This window comes from Suncus etruscus, chromosome 5 (genome assembly GCF_024139225.1).
Source record: "Suncus etruscus isolate mSunEtr1 chromosome 5, mSunEtr1.pri.cur, whole genome shotgun sequence".
Lineage (NCBI taxonomy): Eukaryota > Metazoa > Chordata > Mammalia > Eulipotyphla > Soricidae > Suncus > Suncus etruscus.
Genome location: NC_064852.1, coordinates 123,808,035 through 123,833,701, shown reverse-complemented (window position 1 = coordinate 123,833,701; position 25,667 = coordinate 123,808,035). Strand labels below are relative to the sequence as shown.

Sequence of the window (25,667 nt, the reverse complement as noted above, 5' to 3'; positions counted from 1 at the left end):
TGTGGAATAAGGTTTTAAATTTCTTAAAATAAGTTCATGTTACTTTGTTGAACTTTTATCATAATGGGTGTTGCTACTATTTTACTAATGCATTGTATCATCCTTGAATCCCTGGAATGAATCACAATTGATTATAATGTATCATCCTTCTGAAGTATTATTGACTTTGCTTTGGTAAGACTTTTCAGGCCTTAGTTCTGCATCAGAATGACTGGTGTCTTTCAGTAGATATAAAGTCAAAATCCGAATAACTTGGACAGAAACTAGGAATCATAGTTACATTGGGAGTTTGATTTTAAATAACACTGCTCACAGAAGCTGAGCAGTTATATTAGGAGAACCTCAGAGGTATTTGTGGGGTTATTACCTCAGAGGTATTACTGAGGTCTACCTGACCTGTATTCACACATTTGTGTGTGGAGTGGTAACCCGTGATGTGACTAACTCTTACAGGCAATTGGTGCCTTGGTCCTGCACTTGCTTTCTGAGTCGAATGTCCTTATGGGAAGTTTGTGTCTCTTGTTATCTAGCAATGCTTTGGAATGTCTAGCCTGCTTCCTAACAGAGAAATGGTGGTTATGAGGGAATGAGTCTGCATACTGGGTTAAGAAAGTATCAATAATTCATGAGACTGCTCTATTACTGGCCGGGTATAGACAGGCCTACCTCAAGCATGATGGATTCCCTCCACCTGATCCCAGACAAGCACAACAGTAGGTAAATAGATTCAATACCCAGAGCTATCTCCAACTCAATCTCCTGAATCTCAATTGCTTGCTTCCCAGTTCAGTGGATGTGAGAAAAGGTGGCACATGTTTGGAGACCTGAGAGCTCAACATCTTCCCATTTTCCTTCCTCAGGCTTAGAAGCTTGCTGCTGAAGACTGTTCCTTTGACACTGGGGCCCTTAAAGCCATGTTCCTGAGTACTCCCTATCCTTTATTTCTGTGGGCCAGTCATTGCATCTAATTCTAGTGCAGGATTTCTCTTCTGAAGGAATAACTGGGTTTAGTGACATTTTCCGCCGGAATTCAGTCAGGACTCTCTGCCTTTATTTCAGTCTTTGGTGTGGATATTTACTTAATAATAGAAGAGAATATTAAAAAGGCTCTCCCTAGATGCTCATCTTCCTCCCAGTTATTTGCTTCTTCTATTTATTGGTCTTTGTAAAAAATGGGGCACCAGCCACTCAGGAGAATTCACCAGGATGAGGTATCAGCTCCCGTTTCAAAGAGTCAGAAGCTGTTACCTACATTACCTTTGCTGTTTTCTACAAACAATCCATTCTTTTCTCTCTATGGATGGGAGATTGGGCCACCCCTGACTGTTTTAGGACTTACTCCTGGCTCTATGCTCAGAAGTCACTTATGACAGGCTCAGAGGACCACACAGGGTGCCAGGAATTGAATATATATAAGCCACATGCAAGGCAACTACACACTTATACTATCTATCACTCAGGACCCAAGATTGCTGAGACTTTAATGCATCATTTTGTAAAGCTCTGCCATTTCTTCTCTATGTTTTGCAGTAGGTATCTTACAATAAATATGTGTTGAGCAACAGCTCTATAGGTGACAAAGAAAATTACTTCTAGGAGCTAGAGCCATAACACAGTTTTTGAGTAGGAAATTTGCCTTGCTTGCTGCCAATCCAGATTTGATCCCCGGCATCCCATATGATCCCTCAAGCACTGCTTAGAAGTAATTTCTGTGTGCAGAGCCAGGTGTAACCCCTGAGTGCTGCCAGGTATGACCCAAAACCAAAAGGAAAAGAAAATTACTTCGATATGGAGGTAAAAGATCATATGAATTTTTTTCTTCCTTTGATCACTTTTGCCTGATAAAATAGAACCTGAAATAGTTCCCATGTCATGGTTTTCTGCTTTTTACAGTATGTACCAAGGCAAAAATTCTTACTAGCCTGGTCTCCAGCTATCTTGGAAGTGCTAATGATTTTCTTCATAGAAACACTACTAGAAGCTCCAGTAATATGTTTTAAGTACCTATGCTATAAAAATTAATGTTTGAATGACTAAAAGAATTTTTTTTGTTTTTTTTTTTGGGGGGGGGTCACACCTGGTAGCACTCAGTGTTACTCCTGGCTCTACGCTCAGAAATTGCCCCTGGCAGGCTCAGAGGACAATATGGGATGCCGGGATTCGAACCACCATCCTTCTGCATGCAAGGCAAACACATTACTGCTGTGCTGTCTCTCCAGGCCCGACTAAAAGAATTTTTAAAAAATCAAAAGAAATTTTTATAGCCTTTCCAAACATATGTGCAGAAGAGTTACTACTTACTGTGGAAGAAGCAAATGCTCTGAAACTGACAGCAAGAACCCCATCAGACCATTCATGGGACACTACATCAAACTGTCCATACAGCTGGCCCATGGTGACAGACTTAGGATTTAAAACAGTAATTTGAACTTTATTTTCTTCCATTAATCCCTTAAAAACAAAAAAGGTCATTTACTAGTTTAGTTTGAAAACCACTGTCATCATTCATTGAAAATATGATTACATAAAAATATATTTTATCACAAACTACCAGATGGAGTCCATTTTTTAACTAAGGCTTCAGCATACAAAGTGAATATATAAAAAAGTTGATCATATTGGATTTGTAATGATAATGGAAAATTAAAAAATAGTTTATATTATACTTAGCAATTAAAATTAGAAATAATTTATTAGCAAATGTAAAATGAATATATAATCTTTTGTTTAGTTTTGTTTTGGGTCACACTCGGTGGTGCTCAAAGGTTATTCCTGGATTTGTGCTTAGAAATTGCTCCTGGCAGGCACAGGGGACGTTATGAGATGCTAGGATTTGAACCACTGTTTGTCCTGGATCCACTGCATTCAAAGCAAATGTCCTACCACAGTGTTAGCTCTCTGGTCCCCAAGGATCTATAATCTAAAACTACAAAATGGGGATTGAAAAACAATTTTGGTAAAGGTCAGAGAGCAAATATTATAGTTAGCAAGTTGCACTTAAGATCTTATTCTTTGCTTATTTTTTTTTCAGGTTTTACATCATTCTAAGATGCATCCTATGGTCATTACCACAAAATGATTTTGATTCAAATTTTGACCATGAGTTGAATTTTGTCAACCCCTGCTATGAAAAGTTAAAACACTCTACAACAAAGATGTGAGTATAGGGATAAGTATACATACCATTTTCTCAGAGTAGAAATGTTAATACTGATCAGATACCAATTTCAGACAGAACCTTTGAAGCTGGTAATGAAATCACCAAAATAGATATAATGTCCTTGGGCATTGGTGTGTGTGTTGTGGTTATTTGATTAATGGAACTACTTTTTTTTTTGATAAGCTATGCTTTTAAAATTTTTGATTACATGTACATATATTCCTTACAAACTTCACCTCCCCAAAACAATTTTCCCTATTTTTAAAGTCTTGAAGTGAAATGTTGCTAATGTACACAATCTGATATTGAAACATTATTTTTTTTCTTTTTTTTTTGTTTGTTTTGTTTTTTGGTCACACCCAGTGACGCTCAGGGGTTACTCCTGGCTATGTGCCCAGAAATCGCTCCTGGCTTGAGGGACCATATGTGATGCCGGAGATCAACCCACTGTCTGTCCTAGGCTAGCACACACAAGGCAGATAGATGCCTTACCACTTGCTTGCACCACTGCTTCGGCCCTTTGACACATTATTTTTAAATAAAGTCTATAGTTTACTTCCAGCTTCACTTTCACTTTGTTTTGAACAACTACATTGTTGTTTAAAATATTAAAGAAGGCCCTTAAGATGGAGATGGATGGAGATGGAGGTCTTTGTCTTTAGGCCCTGGTCACGTGACTCCATCCCCCTTTAACCAGGGGGTCAGCAACTTTAGGTGGTCACGATGGGTAGAAAACTCATCCAGAGACAGGCATCAGGAAATATCAGTTTTATTTGTCCTGGCCATCATGTGTGTGTCCTATATCATAAACCTATTTAAGCACTTGCCATTCTTAGCTTGCCCTGAGTCTTAACTTCTTTCATCCATGTCTCCTCCAACCTCCATGCTGGCAAATTCTTAATCCCTTCCAGTCAAAGGCCTTATCTAACCTTCCCAAGACCCCTCCCAGGAATGGGAGGGGTCTTGCAGGTAAGATCAAGTTGCACAGGAAGAATGGGGGGATGGGGCCACACTACATGGCATTTGCAAATGCATAATGTCGTGTATGTACCATTTCTACATAGCATTTGCAAATGCATAATGTCGTGTATGTACCATTTCTACATAATACAGAAGAGTTTTACTGCCTTAAAATTTCTTGCATTCTACCTATTTATCATCAGGTCTTCTGATATATATATCTATGTATATATATCTATGTATATATATTCACATACACATATATATACACACATATATATAACCACATAACATGAGTGCACTCTTCAAGACTTCTATCAGATACCCCAGAATTTAGAACACAAACTAAAAAATAAAAATATGTGAATACTAATAGTAAGCAGTAAAAAAAAATCTTTTTATTTCTTTACTATATTCTTTAAATCAATAAGGGGGTAATAAAGTGTCATCCTCAGTTGAAGCTGGGGAAGTTACAAATGGCTTTGGAATGTTAGAATAACAAACCATTTGAAGCTTTACAAATGGAACAGAATAAGTTTTCAAGCCTTGATCTTTTCATTTTTTTTTTTTTGGAAGGCAAGGTTTGGGCCACCCAGTGGATTATACCCTGGTTCTGTGCTCCTGGATAACTCCTGGCGGTGCTCAAGGGGCCATGTTTGATGTTGGGGAACAAACCAGGATCAACCTTATACTCTCTAGGCCAACTCTAACCTTTCAAGGGTACGGTGTATTAGTTATTGTAAGATGAAGACAACAAAATAGACAAAGAAAAATACAAACCAAAAATGACAGAATGGTAGAAAGCAGGAATGCTGATGAGACAAAGGGGCAAGGGAGAAAAGAATAAAAGATATAAAATGGAAGGATAAAAACAGAAAAATGTGTCCACTTATATGGAATAAATTTAAACAAATTTAAATTTTCTATAAAAAGGCCATCAAATCAGAGAAAATCAAGGTCAAACTCATCACTCCCTACAGAAGGTAAACTCCTCCAGTGATATCAATAGTCCCACTTAAATATAAACAAATATACATTAGGGGGAAAATACAAGACAGAAGCAGTTGATCAAAGGCAAATATGAAAATACCTATTATTTTATATTATCTGACTGAGATTCTGAAGAAAAAGAGAGCATAAAGCCCTGAGAATAAATAAATATTAAAATAAATGAAATAAACGTTAAGCACGGCCAGGTGTGAGACAAAAAAATTTAAACGAAAGAAAATATTCAGTTGTTTGGTGTGTGTTTTGTTTTATTTTTTCTGTTTTGGTTCTGACTTCTCTGTAATGCATTAGTGTTAGTTTTATATATATTATCCTATTTGTTCGCATTTTCACCACATCCTTTTGTGCTCAGGGCTTACTTCTGTCTCTGAACTCAGGCATCACTCCTGGTAGATGCAAGGGAACATATGAGCAAAGGACATCATATCAGGATGGTCACATGCAAGACAAGCACCCTACCCACTATCTCTCCAGTCCCCTATAATTAAAAACATTTTTTTAATTTTTATTTTGACCATATTGGCTTACATATCTTTCACAGTAGTATTTAGGTACATATTAACATTGAATCAGAGGAGTTCCCATCACCAAATTTGTCCTCCCTCTACCCCTGTTCCCTTCCTACATCCCATATCCCCCAACATCATCCCCCAAAGAAACAAAAAGATTAACAGGAATTGCCCAACATAGAATTTACTACATATTTTGTATAACTTTTCTTTTTGTTGTTATTGTTGTTTTTGTTTGTTTGGTGATGCTCAGGGGTTACTCCTGGCTATGCGGTCAGAGATCGCTCCTGGCTTGGGGAACCATATGGGATTCTAGGGGGTCCGTGGTCTGTCCTAGGTCAGCCATGTGCAAGGCAAACGCCCTACCGTTGTGCCACCGCTCTGGTGCCTTTATTTTGTATAACTTTTCTAATTTTATTTTCTCTTTCACTCAATTTTTATTTTTAGTTGCAGCCTTAATGTCTTTCACAAAGCTGATAAATTAATCAGTGCTTTAATAAAACCTACCTTTTCGCAAATATCATTCAATGCTCCAGCTAAGACACGATATGCTGAGGTCTTTCCTCCAAATGGTTCTCCAACTATCATAAAACCATGACGCACAATCATCATTTCATATATTTGAAGAATCTTCTCAGAAAAGAATGGGGTCATTTGCAAATTCATGGAGTCACAGTTCTCTTTGATAGCTGCCAGTAAATCATTGTAATCTGGTTTGGGCAGCTTCACCCCAGGAAACAAATCTGAAGTAATTCCCTGATGACAGATGATGTGGGAATTTATATTAATTAGTTTCTCATTGTATTCTCTTTTTTATCCTCTACCTTCTCTTTCTCCAAACACACACACACACACACACACACACACACACACACACACACACACACACATTCAACTTACCTGCCAACTCCCTGCCTGCCAACCCACTCCCTACAATCCATTGGTCCTTAAACTATGGCCCCTGGGCCACATATTGTATTTGTATCTGTTTTGTTTCTTCATTGCAAAATAAGATATATGCAGTGTGCATAAAAATTCGTTCATAAGTTTTGTTTTTACTATAGTCAGACCCTCCAATGGTTTGAGGGACAGTGAACTGGCCCCCTGTTTAAAAAGTTTGAGGACCCCTGATAGACCCTCCTTGCCTGACAACTCACTCCAGCCCAACCATGACCCCATTTGGGGAACATTTTTATGTTTTAATTATCTGTGCTCATGCTCATGCACACACACATATACACACGTACACACACCACACCAGCAATCAAATAATAAATAAAAATAAAATAGTTGTACAGAACAAAATTTCTTCCATGCTAGTATTAATAGAGCCATTAAATAATATTATTTAATATTTACAACAGCCTGATAGATGTGTAAGTGACATATAACCAATTATATACATGTCAGATATACAATTTAATAGGCTGAAACCATTAATCAATAAAGAAGCTCAAAAGAACAACCATTATCAAGATTCCTTGGAACCTTTTGGGATCTACCTGTCCTCCTTTCCTTACCAACTCCTACTGCCATCCCTAGGCAACCATTAATTTACTTTCTGCTACTCACTTTTATTACTCCGTCTATAATTTATTTACAATGTCTGTACTTGGTTTATACTTGTGATTATTCTTTAAATAGACTAACTATAATTAATTCTTAATATGCATAAAATTTGTAAATACTTTTCCCTAGTTACTTATTTTATTCTCTTACCAATATCATTTGTCCTATAAACTATTTTATTTTTATGAGTTTATTTTAATCAATGTTTCATTTGGAAATAGACACACGTGTGAATATTAATTTTAGAAAGCAAAGACAATTCAGTAAAGAAAACAAAATGACATATATCCCTCAACAAATGATACAATTCTTGAAATTGACAAAACAGCAAGTGCTAGCCAAGGAAGGACCGAGGTTCGCTCCTCCGGTGTCCCATATGGTCCCCCCAAGCCAGGGGCAATTTCTGAGCGCATAGCCAGGAGTAACCCCTGAGCATCAAATGGGTGTGGCCCAAAAACAAAAACAAAAAAAAGAAATTGACAAAACAATGTTCTTAGATTAATTTCTCACTCGACATACAAAAATAGTTCATACTTATTTTAACCATTGTTGTAGTTTCAGCTAGCCTATAACCTTGAAGGAGGATATATTGACCATAAGTCAAGTGAATGCTGCCCTTATAACAAAAGGGAGGAGACTCAGATGCAAAGGAAGAAAAAAGAGAATGTACAGATGGGGAAAGAGAGGGGAGAGATCCCAAACCAACCAGAAAACAATGACCAGGAACCACCAAAAGCAAGAAGCAGCAGAGGGAACCAACACCTTCATTTTTGAATTCTACTTTGTAGAACACTATGAGAGAACAAATTTTCTTTTCTTAAGGTACCATAGTAGTGCATGACATTCATGTAATATATGCTTGATAATAATAAAAATTACTAGGGGCCGGGCAGTGGCGCTAGAGGTAAGGTGCCTGCCTTGCTTGTGCTAGCCTTGGATAGACCGCGGTTCAATCCCCCGGCCTCCCATATGGTCCCCCAAGCCAGGAGCAACTTCTGAGCACATACCCAGGAGTAACCCCTGAGCATTACCGGGTGTGGCCCAAAAACAAACAAAAAAAATACTTATTTTATATAAATATGTGAATTTAATTTATTGAAAGATCTGCAAAATAATCCTTTATAAGCTGATAAGACTTATTAGTATTATAGCAAATATGAAAATATAAAATATCTTCTTTTATACTCTGAAGGTAAAAATGAAAATTGTGTTTGATGCAAAAGCATCCATTTGAGTTATGCTTTAGGAGTTGTGATTACCAATTTTCTTATTTATATATTTAATTTTCTAAATGCTGATCTCAGTTCCTCAAAACAATTAAGCTTCCTTAGGACAAAGGAAAGAAAAAAATGATAGCTAATGTGTGGCTGAAATACCTACTCCCCTTATATATTAGGCATAAAGTCAAGTTATTTGTCATCTCTACATGTCAGTTTTATCTTTAAAATAGTTTATTTCATCTGCCTTATAGTGTCATTATGAGTATTAAATCAATTGCTATTTGTAAAACTCTTAGATCTATTCTAAGATCCTGAACCATCAAAATACAAAGTGTTTTCTAAATATACAAACTGTTTTTTCAATTGTTTAACTTATTTATGGATAGTCATGAAAGAAACAAAAATCTGGAATATAGTTGATCTTCTCAGAGCGACCAACCAAAAAGCCAATTCCCCCCACTAATCCAGCAGTCGAGTAGTAAATATATGGGGTTATCCTTGACCTTGACGTTACCAATGTGGGAGAGGCCCAGGAACATTGGGGAGGAGCACTGGGGGCAGGATAAGGATGCTAAAAATTTTTCAGTGCTTGGAGTAGTCTCCTGTTAAAATAAAATACTCTAAGTAAAATGCCAGTTATGCTCCATTTGTAAAATATTGCTCAAGAATGAATAAACAACTGTATTCAACATATTTTCTATAGTGAGAAATATTTCTAGCTTCTGAATACTAAATAGTCCTTACTTTTGGAAAAACAACATGATATATGAGTACAAAAGAAACTGTGAGAAAACCTTAAGAGAAAAATTGAAATTCATTTTTTAAAGGTTTGCTCTATGAATCATTTGCATTCCAGCCCTCAATCATAAGGCAGGAAAGTCCCTTTGGTAATGATGAAACTTGGTTCCTCAGGACAACTCTGACAACTGAGGGTGCTGATGACACTGGACCACACTGAAGTGACAGAGTCACCGTTCTCCCCTAGCACATCCCTGACCATGTTAGTTTCCATCTTAGAGCCCAAATGCCTGAACTTACAAACATTGAATATTTATCAGAAATCCATAGATCTCTTAATGAGGAGGAAGAGGAAGAAAAAAACTGACATCAAACGACATCATTCTAATACTTTTGGCTCATAACAAATCTTAAAAATACAAGATTCCTTAAACTTAGTTCTCTTTTCTCTGTTTTATGGCCACACTCCACAGTGCTCATAGGTTAACTCATGGCTCTATACTCAGATTATTCCTGATAGTGCTTGAGGGACCATATAGGATGCTGGGAATCAAATCAGCCAGGACACTACCCTCTAGAGACTATTGTTCCAGCCTCAAGCTTAGTTTTTAAATTATTCCCCAAAGTCATGAACTTCAAAAGAAGGTCACCTTACTTCTTTATTTAATAACTCATTCATAGATATTAACTGAGTACTCATTCTGGTTATGTGCTCATTACATTTTTTAGTAAATAAAGAGACTATCAAAAATTCCAAATTGGGAACAGCAAATGACCCAAAGCAACAAAATCTAAGAACTAGCCAACAGAATGGAGTTGACCAGGGCAGTGAGACATAGAGGGATTGGGGTGCTGATGCCAGTGGATGGGATTGGGAGGAGTTCTGAGGCAATGAGGGAGGTAAAGGACATTCTGGTAGGGGGTATGGTGTTGGAATGTTGTTTTTAGAAGCACTATGTTTTACTGACAGTATTGTAAATCATGATGACTAGAAATTTTTTTTAAAAAAAGTAGTACATGAAAAAAATTTCAAGTTGTTCAAAGTCCTCCAAACCAACAAAGCTAGCCAATCTCACACTTAGAATAAATGTAGAAATAATCTATGTCTCTTTATACAAAACCACTATTTTCTATATTTCAACTTTTTTTTAGAGAATTGAAAACTGAGACATGGTTAAAATAGGTATTGAAAGATGTTTGATATACTAAAATACTAAAAGCTCTTACCTCAAAGAGTGGTAAATCGTGTGACAAAAACTTTGGCAGATTGACGTCAATAATAGATCGAAGCAGCAAAATTTCTTCATTTTCATTTGGATATTTCAGCTGAAAAAAATATCCTCATAAAAATTTCTGCACTTTTAGCTGTGCCTGCTAGTTGTATAGACAAAGAGAAGACATACTCTAGACATGAATTAAACCCATGTACAATTATCCTTTTTTTTGTTGTTGGAAAATTAATTTTGTGAACTGGTATTTTTATTTGCAGTGCTTTCTAGTGGCTTTAATGAAACTCTAAGTTGAACTGATATATCTTTTTTCACTGATAATTTGGGTAAAAATTTGACTCTGAAACAATGTCATTTGGGAACTGCGCTTGCTCACATGTGGTTAGAAGCATGTAGTCAACTGAGAAAAAAAGTGGACTGATTATGTGAAAAAGATTATTAGAAGTAGGCAATCATTTTAAAGTATGCCTTTATATGAAAAACATAAACATATTCTATTATCTATCAATATCAAATGCCAAGGTCTTTTTTCGCTTAACTGTTGAGATCTACATTCTTGCAAAAAGCAAAACAAACACATATACACAGAAATATCAATAATGCATCATTTTAGTTGAAAATGATCACTCCGAACAGGAACTGTGTGCTGAAAAGAAGTAAAGTAATATGCATAATACTCCTACAGCAATAATATTGCAAACTACATTGCATTGCCTAAATGTATAGTAAGAGAGAGAGAGAGAGAGAGAGAGAGAGAGAGAAGGGAGAAGAAAATGTCTGCCATAGAGGAAGGTGGCAGGGTGGGGAGGAGGGGAGGAAAATTGGGGATATTGGTAACAGGAAATGTGCATTGGTAAAGGGCATTGTACATTGTATGACCAAAACTCAATCATGAACAACTTTTAACTGTGTATCTCACAGAGATTCAATTAAAAATTTTTCATTAAAAATAATGCATCAGGAGCCAGAGCCATAGCACAGTGGGTAAGGTATTTGTTTTGCATGCAGCTGACTTGGGTTCAATCTCTGGTATCCCATTGGTCTGCCAAGCACCGCCAAAAATGACCCTTGAGCACAGAGCAAGAGTCACCCTGAGTGATGTTAGGTGTGGCCCCAAAACCCTAATAAATAATAATAATAACAATAATAAAGCATCCTTTGTTCTTCCCTCTTCTGTTGTACTCTGGTTGGATATTTTAAAGGTGAACATACTTTTTAAAGATATTTCTGAGCCAATCTAAATATAGTTTCAAACTAATTTTTTATGAGCTCAACTATCAATGTTCAATATTCCCTGGGTCTGTACTCAGAAATTACTCCTGACATGGCTCAAGGACCATAAGAGAAGACGTGGATCAAACCTGGCTGGTCCATGTACAAGCAAGTGCCCTTTCCACAGCATTATTGCTCTGTCCCCAAATCAATATAATTTTTAAGTTATTTCATATGTTATACACTTTTCTAATGAATCAAGAAATTAAGTTTTTTTAAGCATTTCATCTTCTCTCCCTCCCTTCCTCCCTTTTTCCTCCCTTCGCTCCCTCCCTTCCCACACACATATCTGATTGTGTTAAGTGCTTACTACTGGCTCTGTATTCAGGGATCACTCCTGTCAGGGCTCAGAAGACTATATGCAGTTCTGGGAACTCAACTTGGATTGGCTGTGTGCAAGGCAAGCACCCTACTGACCCTACCTACTATCCCCAATTCTCTCTATCCTCTCCCCTCACCCTTCCTTCCTTCATTCCTTACTTCCCTCTTCTTCCCTCCCCATTCCTTCCTTCCCCTTTCTTCCTTCCCCCTTTTTCCTCCCTTCCTCCTTCCTTCCTTCTTTCCTTCCTTCCATCCTTCATTCCTTCCTTCCACCCTTCCTTCCTTCCTTTTCTTTCTTCCTTTCTTTCTCTCTATCTCACTTTGCTGTTGTAGGGAGTGACTCTGGCAGAGCTCAGTGACAGTAGAGAACATACAGTGAGTGCTCAGGATAAAAACCCTCAGCCTCACATATGCAAGGCAGGAAATCTACCATTTGAACCACATCCCCGACTACCATTTAAACAGTGGATCTCAAATTTTCACAAAACCAAAAGTCTTCTATTTTTATGTTTATTTATATTATTTATATTTTATTATATTTATAATTTTATAAGTATTCTCAACATTTAATTAAAATACATATTTCCATATCATATTCAACTGTCTTTGCAAACTGACTCTGGGTGAGAAACCTAGCTAATGTCAAAGGGAAAATCTACAGTCTGTTGGCTGTATGTTCATGCATGGGGCTTAGGTTGTTTCACAGAATTCAGAGCACAGATTAATTTACTAAGTCTTTGAAGTAGAGAATGTTTCAGAAAACATTAAGTTTCAGAACAGCTTTCTTGTTTCCTAAAAACCTGGTGAAATTCTGAACTTGTTGCTCAGGTTCATATTAGGCTTCATATAACTCACAATAATTTAAATTGAGAATTATTTCTACCCACTTGAATATTTTTCCTCAATGTTTCACCTGAACTTACCCCTAATGTCATAGAATTCAAATTTTATATAATTTTAAAGTTATCTCAAATAAATTTATAATTATTTAAATTTCTAGAACACTTTTCCTTTTTACCAAAGATCTTATTAGTTAATAAATTCCATGCTCAATTGACTTTAACCTTACAAAATCAGCAATGCCTCAGGTTCCTATTCAAATATCCCATTGTCCCCAGAGTTTCTAATTCCAAAGTTATAACTGTTCATATGAATTTTATCTTCTATTCTCTTTGACCACACATAGACAGACATGATGAATATCAGAAATCTATTCTGTTGAGACGCTATAATTTTAAAGCAAATGTTTAAACTGTTTCTTGATAAAACAAAGACTAGTCTCAAAAGAGTCAACACATTGAACAATTATGAATTACATTTATGAAGCACAACACTATCCACTAGCTGGATTCATTTGTTGCAGAAGTTTAATAACTCAATGCCAGAATCAGGATATCTGCAATAAACTACACTGGAAGCATTATCTTTCTCATTATCTGGCCACAATATAATCAAGACATTCCAGGTTAATATAAATTATTGCTTCTAGTTGCATTGTTTATTCAAAAATTTAACTAGAATAAGTCAGCCTAATGTGTAATAGAATATGATCATCATATATCAGAATTCTTGATAACACTGATAGAAAATAAATATGGAACCAAAAATTTTAATAAGAAAATAATTTTAAAATACATATCTTCTACAAATCATGAACATGGAAGTTTTACAAAACCCAAAGTCACATTTTTAATATAATTTTTATTTTAATTATAGTAGCTTACATATCATTGACAATAATATTTTAGGTACACATTAACATCGAATCAGGGGAATTCCCATCACAGAATTGTCCTCCCTCCACCTCTGTTCCCGTCCTTCTTCCCATATCCTCTTCCCTTACCCCTGGGGCTGCTAGAATAAGTGGTCCCCTCTGTGCCTAGCTTACTACTTAGTGGTCTTACACCTATTTGGTCTTGGTACCTCCCTTATAAACCCCCCCCCCAATTGGGAGGCAGGACTAGATAGTTCAAGTTATGCGGTTTTGTTTGAAGAAGAGAAAAGTAATAACCTGGAGAAAAAAAAAGAAAAAAAGAATCAGATACTCCAGAAATGGGCAGAGTCCTTCTAGAGGCTTTCATCCTTGGTTTGAGATATGAAGGGGAAAAAGAAGGTGAAACACCACAACAGTACATAAAGAACTGTCAAATAAAATATCCAGTGAGCATTCCAAAAAAACAAACAAAACAAAACAAAACAAAAAAACAAGGGTAAGCACCATATAAAAGCCATGGTATTGAGATAAAAAAAAAATGTGGCAGAGCACATAAGAAAAGAAAAGAAGAAAATAAATAAATAAATGAATAAATAAATAAATAAATAAATAAATAAAAATGGAGACATCCACTTCAATAGCCAAACCACAACAATGAAATCAACAAAAAAATAGATAAGTAAATAATAAAAAATTGTTTTGTGCTTTTTTTTCCCTCCTGCAGATGCACAGTAAATATTGAGGTCATTCGAAAAGAAATTTCCTTTGCCTAAGAGATACAGGGTTTCTCCACCCTTGAAGTATATTGTCATGGGATTAACTAAAAAATCCTTTCAGGTTCATTTACTCTCCCCTTAGTGCTTTTTGTGGTGTATGGAAGACTTCTGCTCCGTCCTGGGTGATAACATCAGACCTCTGTATCTAGAAATCTCAGTATCTGCACGAGTCAAGGAGTTGAACTTATGATTATGTCTTTCTTGTGGATCTAGAAGTTCTGTTCCCTCAGTGTCATTTTAATTCGTCTTCTGTGTTTGGCGGTCCTGGTCTTTGCGTTGATCCTAGGAAGGAGCCTGGGATAGCGTCTTCCATTATGTTTCCAGAGGTCCTCTTCCTTTGTAATAGTCTCAGACAGACCTCTGGAACTAGGGATCATAGTTGTTATGCAGGTTGTAGCTCACACCCTAGACTAGGGCTTTTTTATTGGTCTCAGGATACATACAGTCTGGCCATGGTTCTGTCAACCAGTCATCTGTAAATAGCGATCTTGGCATTTGGATAGACCAAAGGGTGACGACAAGTCTTCTGATTTTGTCTTATCATTAGCTGGTGAGGTAGGATAACTTGCTGTTAGGTCAAGTTGTTCCCATTTTCCTCATTGTCAGGGTATCATGTTAGGGCTGGCACTTGTTGGTGTCCGAGCACTATTAAGGATGTCCCGGTTGGGATTTGTTTCCTGTGGCTGTTGTGAAGAAGTGTGTCATTTCTATGGCTTGGTCCAGGGTTCAAGGTTGGACAGTTGGTGTCTATTCACCTGGGGTCTAAGTTGGGTCCACGTGACATATTTTCAAGGTGGGAGATACCCATGTATTGTAAACAAGTATGAGTTCTTATCCCTAATAAATAAGAGCTCATTTTTATACATAAAATTTCCCCCCCTTTTTTAGTGTGCCTTTGCAGGGAGAAATGGTGCTACATTATTTTGCCTGTGCATTTGAGGGTGGAGAGAGAAGAAAACAAAAACAGGTCACACACCCAGAAAAGATAAAAATAGAAATAAAAAATATGTGCTCACATATATATATATATTTCTATTTATATATATATGACAAGAAAAAAGATTTTTAAGAAATGAAGTAAAAATTAAAGGAACAAGGTGATGCAAGAAAGTATCTTGCATTTGGGGAAAAGCGTCAAGAGGTAGTGTAATACAGGTCTTATACTTATACTTATGATGGTAGTATAGGTTTCCCCATTGTCTTTTGAGATTTTCTTGTGGTGTGTGGGTTCCCGGGTGTCTTTTCATCTCCCAACCTGACCTTCTTGAGATTAGCAAAAGATTTGCAGCAGGGAGGACTCGGGAAGAGTTCATGAATTGGGGGATACTTGTAGAGCTAAGTCCGGTTTCAAGTAACAGTCCACATTAGGAAGGGTTGGTAAGGAGGACCATGCAGCATGAGTCAGCAGGGGAGTTGGTTGCCTTTTCTTGTAGGGGGCCAGGTGTGAGTTTGACTGGTTGTCCCTTCACTTGGGTGCTGGGTACTGGTTCACTGGGGTAGGAGGTCATTCTTGATGCCTAATGGAATAGGAACTGAGGGTGAAAAGTTTTAATGTGGGGAATCTGGATGGGATTGCGGGGTGAAGGGATAGTTGAATTTTCAAAGGGTGAAAGGGGAAAGTATATGGAAGGGGCAGGAAAGAAAAGAGAAAATAAATTAAAAAGAAAAGGAGAGAAAAAGAAAAAAAGAAAAAGAAAAAAACAGTAGTGAGAAGAGTAGAGAAAAGAGCAAGGAAATGCTAGTTTGTTTGAATGTGTTTGATGAGTAGGGCCTGTAGTATAAGTCTATAGGTCACAGTCGCTGCTTTGGTGGTCTGGGTGGTCACGTGCTTCAAGACCTAAATGAAGGTATTACTTAGAGATAAAGGGTATGTTAAAGAATTTTATCAGGGAGTGAGTAAGAAATGGCTGCATGTGGGGATTTCCAGGCAGAGTGCTGATTGCTCTACCTGCAGAGTCTCCACCCGGCTGTGCTCCTTCTGAGGAAACTGAGGACCTGAAGGGAGCCCTGTCCTACTCTTCTCTGTCTTTCCTGAACTCTGGAAGCTCACCTCAGAGCCCTGGGAAGCAAACCCCCCAAAAACTGAAGCTACCCAGCAACTCTCCTCAGTGTCTTGGGAAGCGACCCCAAAAATACAGCATTCTGAAGCTGCCAAGCAAGCGAGTGAAAACTACGCCTGTCCAGTGGGGCCCGACCGTGAAAAACTGTGAGTGCTGCCTGTGTGTGTCTCTCTACTATCCTGCTGCGTGAACCTCCTGAGAGTGGGCTGAAAAGAGGCTCCAGAAGGCACTTCGCTCCACTTCGCTACACAGCCGTGCACTCTTTCTAAAAAAATAACACCATCACAAGAAGAAAAAAAAACACTAAGAACTGTGTTGGATCACAGAAGCAAGAACTTCTCTCCAGACTGTCTTCTCTGCTGCGTGCTCGGGCCTAAGATTTGATCCTGTGTGAGGCTTCATCCACGGAGGACTCCCCTACCTTGGAGGCAAGCAGGCCCATCCAGAAAGGGCGGAGCCAGAGAAGTGTGCTGCCTGCATCATATAACCAATGAATACCACCACAACACGTAGAAAAACCCACAATACAAGTGTGACAATGGGGAAACAACGCAGGCCAGCATCAGACATAGAGAATGAAGATGACAATTCTGATGACCAGTTAATGACCAACCAACTAATCAACCTCTCAGATAAGGACTTTAGAGTAGCAATATGGAAGATGCGCAAAGACCTCCAAAAAACCATGGATAGAGTGGAACAGAACACTAATAATAATCAAGAAAATATGAAGACAGAAATCACAAAACTCCAAACTGAAATAACATGTCAACTAACAGGCCTGAAAAAAATCAGTAAACGAAGTGAATGACAAAATGGATAAGCTCTGGGACAGGGTATCAGAAGCTGAGAATAGACTTGGTGCTGTGGAAGATGAGATACATAACAATTCCATACAGCAGGAGAGATTGGAAAAAAAACTTAAAGAAAATGAACAGACAATGGAAAAATTAATCAAAGAATGGGAACAGATGAAAATAGAAGTCTATGATAAGATCAACAGAAACAACTTAGGAATCACTGGAGTCCCAGAGACCCAGGAAGAAAATTTCCAGGAAGAATCAACGGTCAAGAACATCATTAAAGAGAAACTTCCAGAGCTAAAGAATATATGTGATCAAATCCTGCATGCTCGAAGAGTACCAACCAAAAGAGACCCAAGAAAAACCACCCCAAGACACATCCTAGTCACAATGACAAATCCCACAGATAGAGACAGAATTCTGAAAACAGCAAGATCAAAAGGGGAAATTACATTCAAGCAAGCATCCTTGAGATTTACAGCAAACCTGTCACCAGAAACACTCAATGCCAGAAAGCAGTGGTGGGATATTGTGACAAGACTGAAAGAAATGAATGCTTCACCTAGAATACTGTACCCAGCAAAACTCACTTTCCGGTTTGACGGAAGAATACATGGTTTAACAGACAAAAAACAGCTCAGAAACTTTTTAGACTCAAAACCAGTCTTAAGAGAAAAACTGAAAGACCTAATTTAAAACAAGACTAACCAAAAGACACACCAAATTTCGATATAAAGATGGCATTAAATCCCAGGACAATTCTTTCTCTCAACGTCAATGGACTAAATGCACCAGTTAAGAGTCACAGAGTGGCTAAATGGATCAAAAAACTCAATCCAACCTTCTGCTGCCTAAAAGAAACGCACCTGAATAGTCAGAACAAACATAGACTCAAAATAAAAGGCTGGAGAAAAATTATCCAAGCAAACAACACCCATAAAAAAGCTGGAGTGGCCATACTAATATCAGATAATGCAAACTTTATACTCAGGAAGGTTGTAAGGGACAAAGATGGACATTTTATATTAATCAAGGGGTATGTAGAGCAGGAAGAAATAACTCTCCTAAACATATATGCACCAAATGAGGGGCCAGCAAAATATTTAAAACAACTGTTGACAAATCTGAAAAACAATATCAATAACAACACAATAATTGTGGGGGACCTCAACACTGCTTTGTCAACATTGGATAGGTCAACCAGACTGAAACCCAACAAGAATATACTAGACCTGAGGAGAGAAATGGAAGAAAGAGGCCTAGTGGATATATATAGGACACTCCATCCCCAGAAACCTGGATACACATTCTTCTCCAATGTACATGGGACATTCTCCAGGATAGACTACATGCTGGCACATAAAACATACCTCCATAAGATCAAGAGGATAGAAATTTTGCAGACTACCTTCACTGACCACAAGGCTCTGAAATTATTTGTGAATTCCAAAGGGACTCAGAAGAAAAACTTTAACACCTGGAAGTTAAACAACCTCATACTCAATAACCAGTGGGTCCGAGATGAAATCAAGGAGGAAATCAAAAAGTTCCTGGAAACAAATGACAATAAAGACACAAACTATCAGAACTTATGGGACACAGCAAAAGCAGTACTGAGAGGAAAATTTATAGCTTTGCAAGCACACATCAGGAAGGAAGAAGGAGCTTACCTGAGTAGCTTAATGACACAGCTAATAGAACTAGAAAGTACTCAACAAAAGGACCCAAAAATAGGAAGACAGAAGGAAATAACAAAGCTGAGAGCAGAAATCAACGAAGTGGAAACCCAAAAAACAGTCCGAAAGATCAACAAAAGCAGAAGTTGGTTCTTTGAAAAAATAAACAAGATTGATAGACCACTGGCAAACCTAACAAAGAAAGAGAGAGAAACTTGATAACTCATATTAGGAATGAAAAAGGAGAAATCACTACTGATATGACAGAGATTCAAAGGGTAATCAGAAACTACTTTGAAAAACTCTACGCCACTAAAAATGAGAACCTGGAAGAAATGGATAAATTCTTGGACTCTTATAATCTTCCACGGTTGAAAGAAGAGGATGTAGCATATCTAAACACCCCCATCACCATTGATGAAATAAAAATGGTAATCAAAAGTCTGCCCAAAAAACAAAAGCCCAGGCCCAGATGGATTCACTAATGAATTCTATCAAACTTTCCAAGAGGAACTACTACCAATCCTGGCAAGACTCTTTCATGAAATTGAACAAGTGGAAACACTCCCAAATAACTTTTATGAAGCCAACATCACCTTGATACCTAAACCAGACAGAGATGCTACGAAAAAAGAAATTTACAGACCAATATCGCTGATGAATGCAGATGCAAAGATCCTCAACAAAATCCTGGCAAATAGGATTCAATACCTCATTAAGAAGATCATCCACTACGATCAAGTAGGTTTCATCCCAGGAATGCAAGGATGGTTTAACATCCGTAAGTCTATCAACATAATACACAACATCAACAACAAGAAAAATAAAAACCACATGATCATATCAATAGATGCAGAGAAAGCATTTGATAAGGTCCAACACCCATTCTTGATCAAAACTCTCAGCAAGATGGGAATGGAAGGAACCTTTCTCAATACAGTTAAGGCCATCTACCACAAGCCAGTGGCAAGTATTATCCTCAATGGAGAAAAACTAAAAGCCTTCCCTCTAAGTTCTGGCACAAGACAAGGCTGTCCTCTCTCACCACTCCTATTCAACATAGCACTGGAAGTACTTGCTATAGCGATTAGGCAAGAAAAAGATATCAAGGGAATCCAGATAGGAAAGGAAGAAGTCAAGCTCTCACTGTTTGCAGATGACATGATGCTCTATTTAGAAAACCCTAAAGACTACCAAAAAGCTTCTAGAAACAATAGACTCATATAGCAAGGTGGCAGGCTACAAAATCAACGCACAAAAATCAATGGCCTTTCTATACACCAATAGTAATAAGGAAGAAATGGACATTAAGAAAACAACCCCATTCACAATAGTTCCACACAAACTCAAATATCTTGGAATCAACTTGACTAAAAATGTGAAGGACCTATACAAAGAAAACTATAAAACTCTGCTCCAAGAAATAAGAGAGGACACGCGGAAATGGAAACACATACCCTGCTCATGGATTGGCAGGATTAACATCATCAAAATGGCAATACTCCCCAAGGCATTATATAGATTCAACGCTATCCCTCTAAAGATACCCATGACATTCTTCAAAGAAGTGGATCAGGCACTTTTGAAATTTGTTTGGAACAATAAACACCCTAGAATAGCTAAAGCAGTCATTGGGAAAAAGAATATGGGAGGAATTACTTTCCCCAACTTTAAACTTTACTACAAAGCAATGGTTATCAAAACAGCATGGTATTGGAATAAGGACAGACCCTTAGATCAGTGGAATAGGCTTGAATACTCAGAAAATGTTCCCCAGACATACAATCACCTAATTTTTGATAAAGGAGCAGGAAATCCTAAATGGAGCAGGGAAAGCCTCTTCAACAAGTGGTGTTGGCACAACTGGCTAGCCACTTGCAAAAAATTAAACTTAGACCCCCAGCTAACATCATGTACAAAGGTAAAATCCAAATGGATTAAAGACCTCGATATCAGACCCCAAACCATAAGATATATAGAACAACACATAGGCAAAACTCTCCAGGACATTGAGACTACAGGCATCTTCAAGGAGGAAACTGCACTCTCCAAGCAAGTGAAAGCAGAGATTAACAGATGGGAATATATTAAGTTGAGAAGCTTCTGCACCTCAAAGGAAATAGTGCCCAGGATACAAGAGCCACCCACTGAGTGGGAGAAACTATTCACCCAATACCCATCATATAAGGGGCTAATCTCTAAAATATACAAGGCACTGACAGAAATTTACAAGAAAAAACATCTAATCCCATCAAAAAATGGGGAGAAGAAATGAACAGACACTTTGACAAAGAAGAAATACAAATGGCCAAAAGACACATGAAGAAATGCTCCACATCACTAATCATCAGGGAGATGCAAATCAAAACAACAATGAGATACCACCTCACACCACAGAGAATGGCACACATCACAAAGAATGAGAACAAACAGTGCTGGCAGGGATGTGGAGAGAAAGGAACCCTTATCCACTGCTGGTGGGAATGCCATCTAGTTCAACCTTTATGGAAAGCAATATGGAGATTCCTCCAAAAACTGGAAATCGAGCTCCCATACGATCCAGCTATACCACTCCTAGGAATATACCCTATGAACACAAAAATACAATACAAAAATCCCTTCCTTACACCTATATTCATTGCAGCACTATTTACCATAGCAAGACTCTGGAAACAACCAAGATGCCCTTCAACAGACGAATGGCTAAAGAAACTGTGGTACATATACACAATGGAATATTATGCAGCTGTCAGGAGAGATGAAGTCATGAAATTTTCCTATACATGGATGTACACAGAATCTATTATGCTGAGTGAAATAAGTCAGAGAGAGAGAGAAAAACGTAGAATGGTCTCACTCATCTATGGGTTTTAAGAAAAATGAAAGACATTCTTGCAATAATAAAGACACAAAAGAGAAAAGAGCTGGAAGTTCCAGCTCACCTCAGGAAGCTCACCACAAAGAGTGATGAGTTTAGTTTGAGAAATAACTACATTTTGAACTGTCCTAATATTGAGAATGTATGAGGGAAATGCAGAGCCTGTTTAGAGTACAGGCAGGTGTCGGGTGGGGAGGAGGGAGATTTGGGACATGGGTGATGGGAATGTTGCACTGGTGATGGGTGGTGTTCCTTTTATGACTGAAACCCAAACACAATCATGTATGTAATCAAGGTGTTTAAATAAAAAAAAATTTAAAAAAAGAATTTTATCAGGACATTCTCGTAGTGCAAGCTGGGTATGGTATCCCGTGTGATTGAGCCCCGAGATGCAATTTTAGTTTGTCCACCCTTTGTATCCAAGAATGCCTGTGGACAGAAAAGCTAAGAGGTTATTTTAAGTATAGAAAGATTAAGGCATTAAAACATATTTTTATGGAATGCTTCCATTGCAGTCCGTGGTTTCCCATGGTATCCTTTACCTGTAATCCTGTATAAAATCCCTAAAGGCTTATTATGGGCCTTTGGAGTAAAAGGCTGATTACTTACCTGGTCTTTCTATGCCGCTTTTTCTGCTGTTGCTGGTTTTTTTGTGGTATAGTGTGTAGTCAAGAGTTTGTGTTGTTCCTCTTTCATGTGTTTTGGGCACTGCTCTCCATATATGTTGACTGTTACAGTGTTTGGGGTTTCTACCCTGTTAAACCCTGTTATTTGATTGTTGAGTATTAGTTGTATATAAGGTGTATGTTCTAGGTGCTTCAGAATAGTGCTATCATTCTGTGTTTATCTTTCATCTTCTGGCTTACTTTATTTAACATAATATGTTCTAGGTCCATCCACATTGCAGCTAAGTCTGTGATTGTATCATTTCTGACTGCCATGTAGTATTCCATTGTGTACAAATACCACATCTTAATGATCCATTCATTCATGTTGGACATCGAGGTTGGTTCCAAGACTTGGCTACTATATTGATTGCTGCGATAAATAGTGGGGTGCACACATACTTTGGAATGAATGTCCTTCCAACTTGGGGGTAGATACCTAGGAAAGCAATTGCTGGGTCAAATGGTAGCTCAATTCTGAGTTCTTTGAGCACTCTCCAGACTGTTCTCCATAGGTGTTGGACTAGGGGGCATTCCCACCAGCAGTGGATGAGAGTGCCTTTCATGCCGCATCCCCGCCAACATAGATTGGTCCTATTATTTTTGATGTGAGCCATCCTCACTGGTGTTATGTGGTACCTCATTGTTGTATTTATTTGGATTTTCCTAATGATGAGTGAAGGTGAGCATGCTTTCATGTGTTTGTTGGCCATCTTTCGGTCTTCCTCAGAGAAGTGTTTATTCATTTCGTCTTTGCATTTTTTATGGCTTTATTTGGTTTTGGGGGGCTCAGCTTTCTGAGTGTTTTGTATATTCTGGATATCAGCCTTTTATCTGATATGATGGATGAAAAGATTTTTTCCCAGTCACTTAACTGTCTTCTTGTGTTAAGTAGGGTTTCTTTTGCCATGCAGAAGCTTTTCAGTTTGATGTAGTCCCATTTGTTTATGATTGATGCTAAAGTTCTGCCATTGGTGCTCCATCCTCAAAGACCTTTTTGATATGTAGGTCTTTGAGTGTTCTACCTATTTTCTTCTCTATAAACTTTATAGATTCAGGTCTAATTTCAAGGTCTTTGATCCATTTTGAGTTGATTTTTGTATAAGGAGTGAGGTATGGGTCAATTTTTAATTTCTTGCATGTGGCTTTCTAGTTGTACCAACACCATTTGTTGAAAAGACTTTCTTTGTCCCATTTCAAGTTCTTGGCTCTTTTGTCAAATATCAGTTGACTGTATATCTGGTGGCTTATGTCTGGAAATTCTGTTCTAACCCACTGGTCTGAGACTCTGTCTTTGTACCAGTACCATGCTGTTTTGATCACTATGGCTTTATAGTATAGCTTCAGGTTAGGTAAGGAGATGCCACCCAGCTTCCTGGTTTTTTAGTATGTTTTTGGCTATCCTGGGTCTTCTGTGGTTTCAGATAAATTTTATGATTGATTGTTCTAAGTCTTTAAAAAATGATGTCTGAATTTGGATGGGGATTGTGTTAAATCTATATAGGAGTTTGGGTAGGATAGTCATTTTGACTATGTTGATTCTACCTACCCATGAGCATGGGATGTTCTTCTATTTACCAAGATCCTCTTCAATTTATTTCTGAAGTGTTTTGAAGTTTGCCAGGTATAAGTCCTTCACTTCCCTTGTAAGGTTGATTCCTAGGTACTTGATGTTTTTTCATACTATTTTAAATGGAGCTGTATTCTTAATCTCTCTCTCTCTTCTACTTCATTATTTGTATAGAGAAATGCTACTGTCTTTTGTGTATTGACTTTGTAATCAGCCACTTTGCTGTATTGGTTTATTGTTTCTAAGAGTTTTACTGTGGACTCTTTAGGGTTTTCCATGTATATCATCATGTCATCTGCAAAAAGAGATAGTTTGAATTCCTCTTTCCCTATTTGAATTCCTTTGATTCCCTTCTCTTGTGTGATTGCTATTGCTAGGACTTCTAAGACTATGTTGAATAAGAGTGGAGAGAGTAGACATCCTTGCCTAGTTCCTGACCTTAGTGGGAATGCTTTCAGTTTTTCACCATAAAGGATAATGTTAGCTATGGGCTTTTCATAGATAGCTGTATCTATCTAGAGAAAGGTTCCTTCCAGACCTATTTTGCTTATTGTATGGATTTTGTCAAATGCCTTCTCTGCATCGATTGATATGATAATGTGGTTTTTGTCCTTTTTATTACTGATGTGGTGTATGATGTTGATTTATTTGCATATGTTGAACCAGCCTTACATCCCTGGGATGAAACCCACTTGGTCATGGTGTATAATCCTTTTGATGTAGTGCTGGATTAGGTTCGCTAAGATTTTGTTGAGTATTTTTGTGTCTATGTTCATTAGTGAGATTGGTCTGTAGTTTTCTTTCTTGGTGGTATTTTTGCCTCTTTGGGAATCAGAGTGATATTGCCTCATAAAAGGAATTGGGAAGGATTCCTGTCTTTTCAATGGTTTGGAAAAGCTTGTGGATCAGTGGAAATAATTCTTCTTGGAATGTTTGATAGAATTCACCTGTAAAACCATCTGGGCCTGGACTTTTGTTCTTGGGGAGTTTCTTAATTACTGTTTCAATTTCCTCTGATGTGATTGGCCTGTTTAGGCTTTCTAAATCCTCCTTTTCTAGTCTTGGAAACTGGTATTTTTCCAAGAATCTATTACATTCTTCTGGGTTCTCTAGCCTAACTGAATATAGTTGTTCATAATATGTCCTCTTGATGTGTTGGATTTCTTGGTGTTCTGTTGTAATCTCTCCCCTTTCGTTTGTGATTCTCCTTATTTGGGTGTTTTCCCTCTTTTTTTTTTTTTTTTGGTGAGTCTTGCCAGTGGTTTGTCTATCTTGTTTATTCTTTCAAAAAACCAACTCCTGGTCTCGTTGATTTTCTGTATTGTTTTCTTAGTTTCTATGTTGTTTATTTCTGCTCTGGTTTTTATTATTTCGTGTCTTCTGGTTGTATTTGGGTTTCTTTGTTGCTGTTGTTCCAGCTCCTTAAGATGGTCCTTTAAGCTGCTAATTTTGTCGTTTTCCTCTTTTCTGACATAGGATTGTATTGCTATGAGTTCCCCCCTGATTACTGCTTTTGCTGTGTCCCACAAGTTTTGACAA

The 25,667-nt window shown here is 37.7% G+C and overlaps 1 protein-coding gene across 1 annotated transcript in view; it reads right to left on the bottom strand.

The window, feature by feature from the left end:
• The window catches only part of DNAH7 (dynein axonemal heavy chain 7), a 283,116-nt gene that overhangs the window by 143,565 nt on the left and 113,884 nt on the right, over positions 1 to 25,667 (bottom strand). The window contains exons 27-29 of the mRNA XM_049772925.1: positions 10,392 to 10,490; positions 6,145 to 6,393; positions 2,302 to 2,451 (exon numbers count right to left, since the gene is read on the bottom strand). Coding sequence (XP_049628882.1) covers positions 2,302 to 2,451; positions 6,145 to 6,393; positions 10,392 to 10,490 — 498 coding nt within the window. The remainder of the gene's footprint in view (positions 1 to 2,301; positions 2,452 to 6,144; positions 6,394 to 10,391; positions 10,491 to 25,667) is intronic.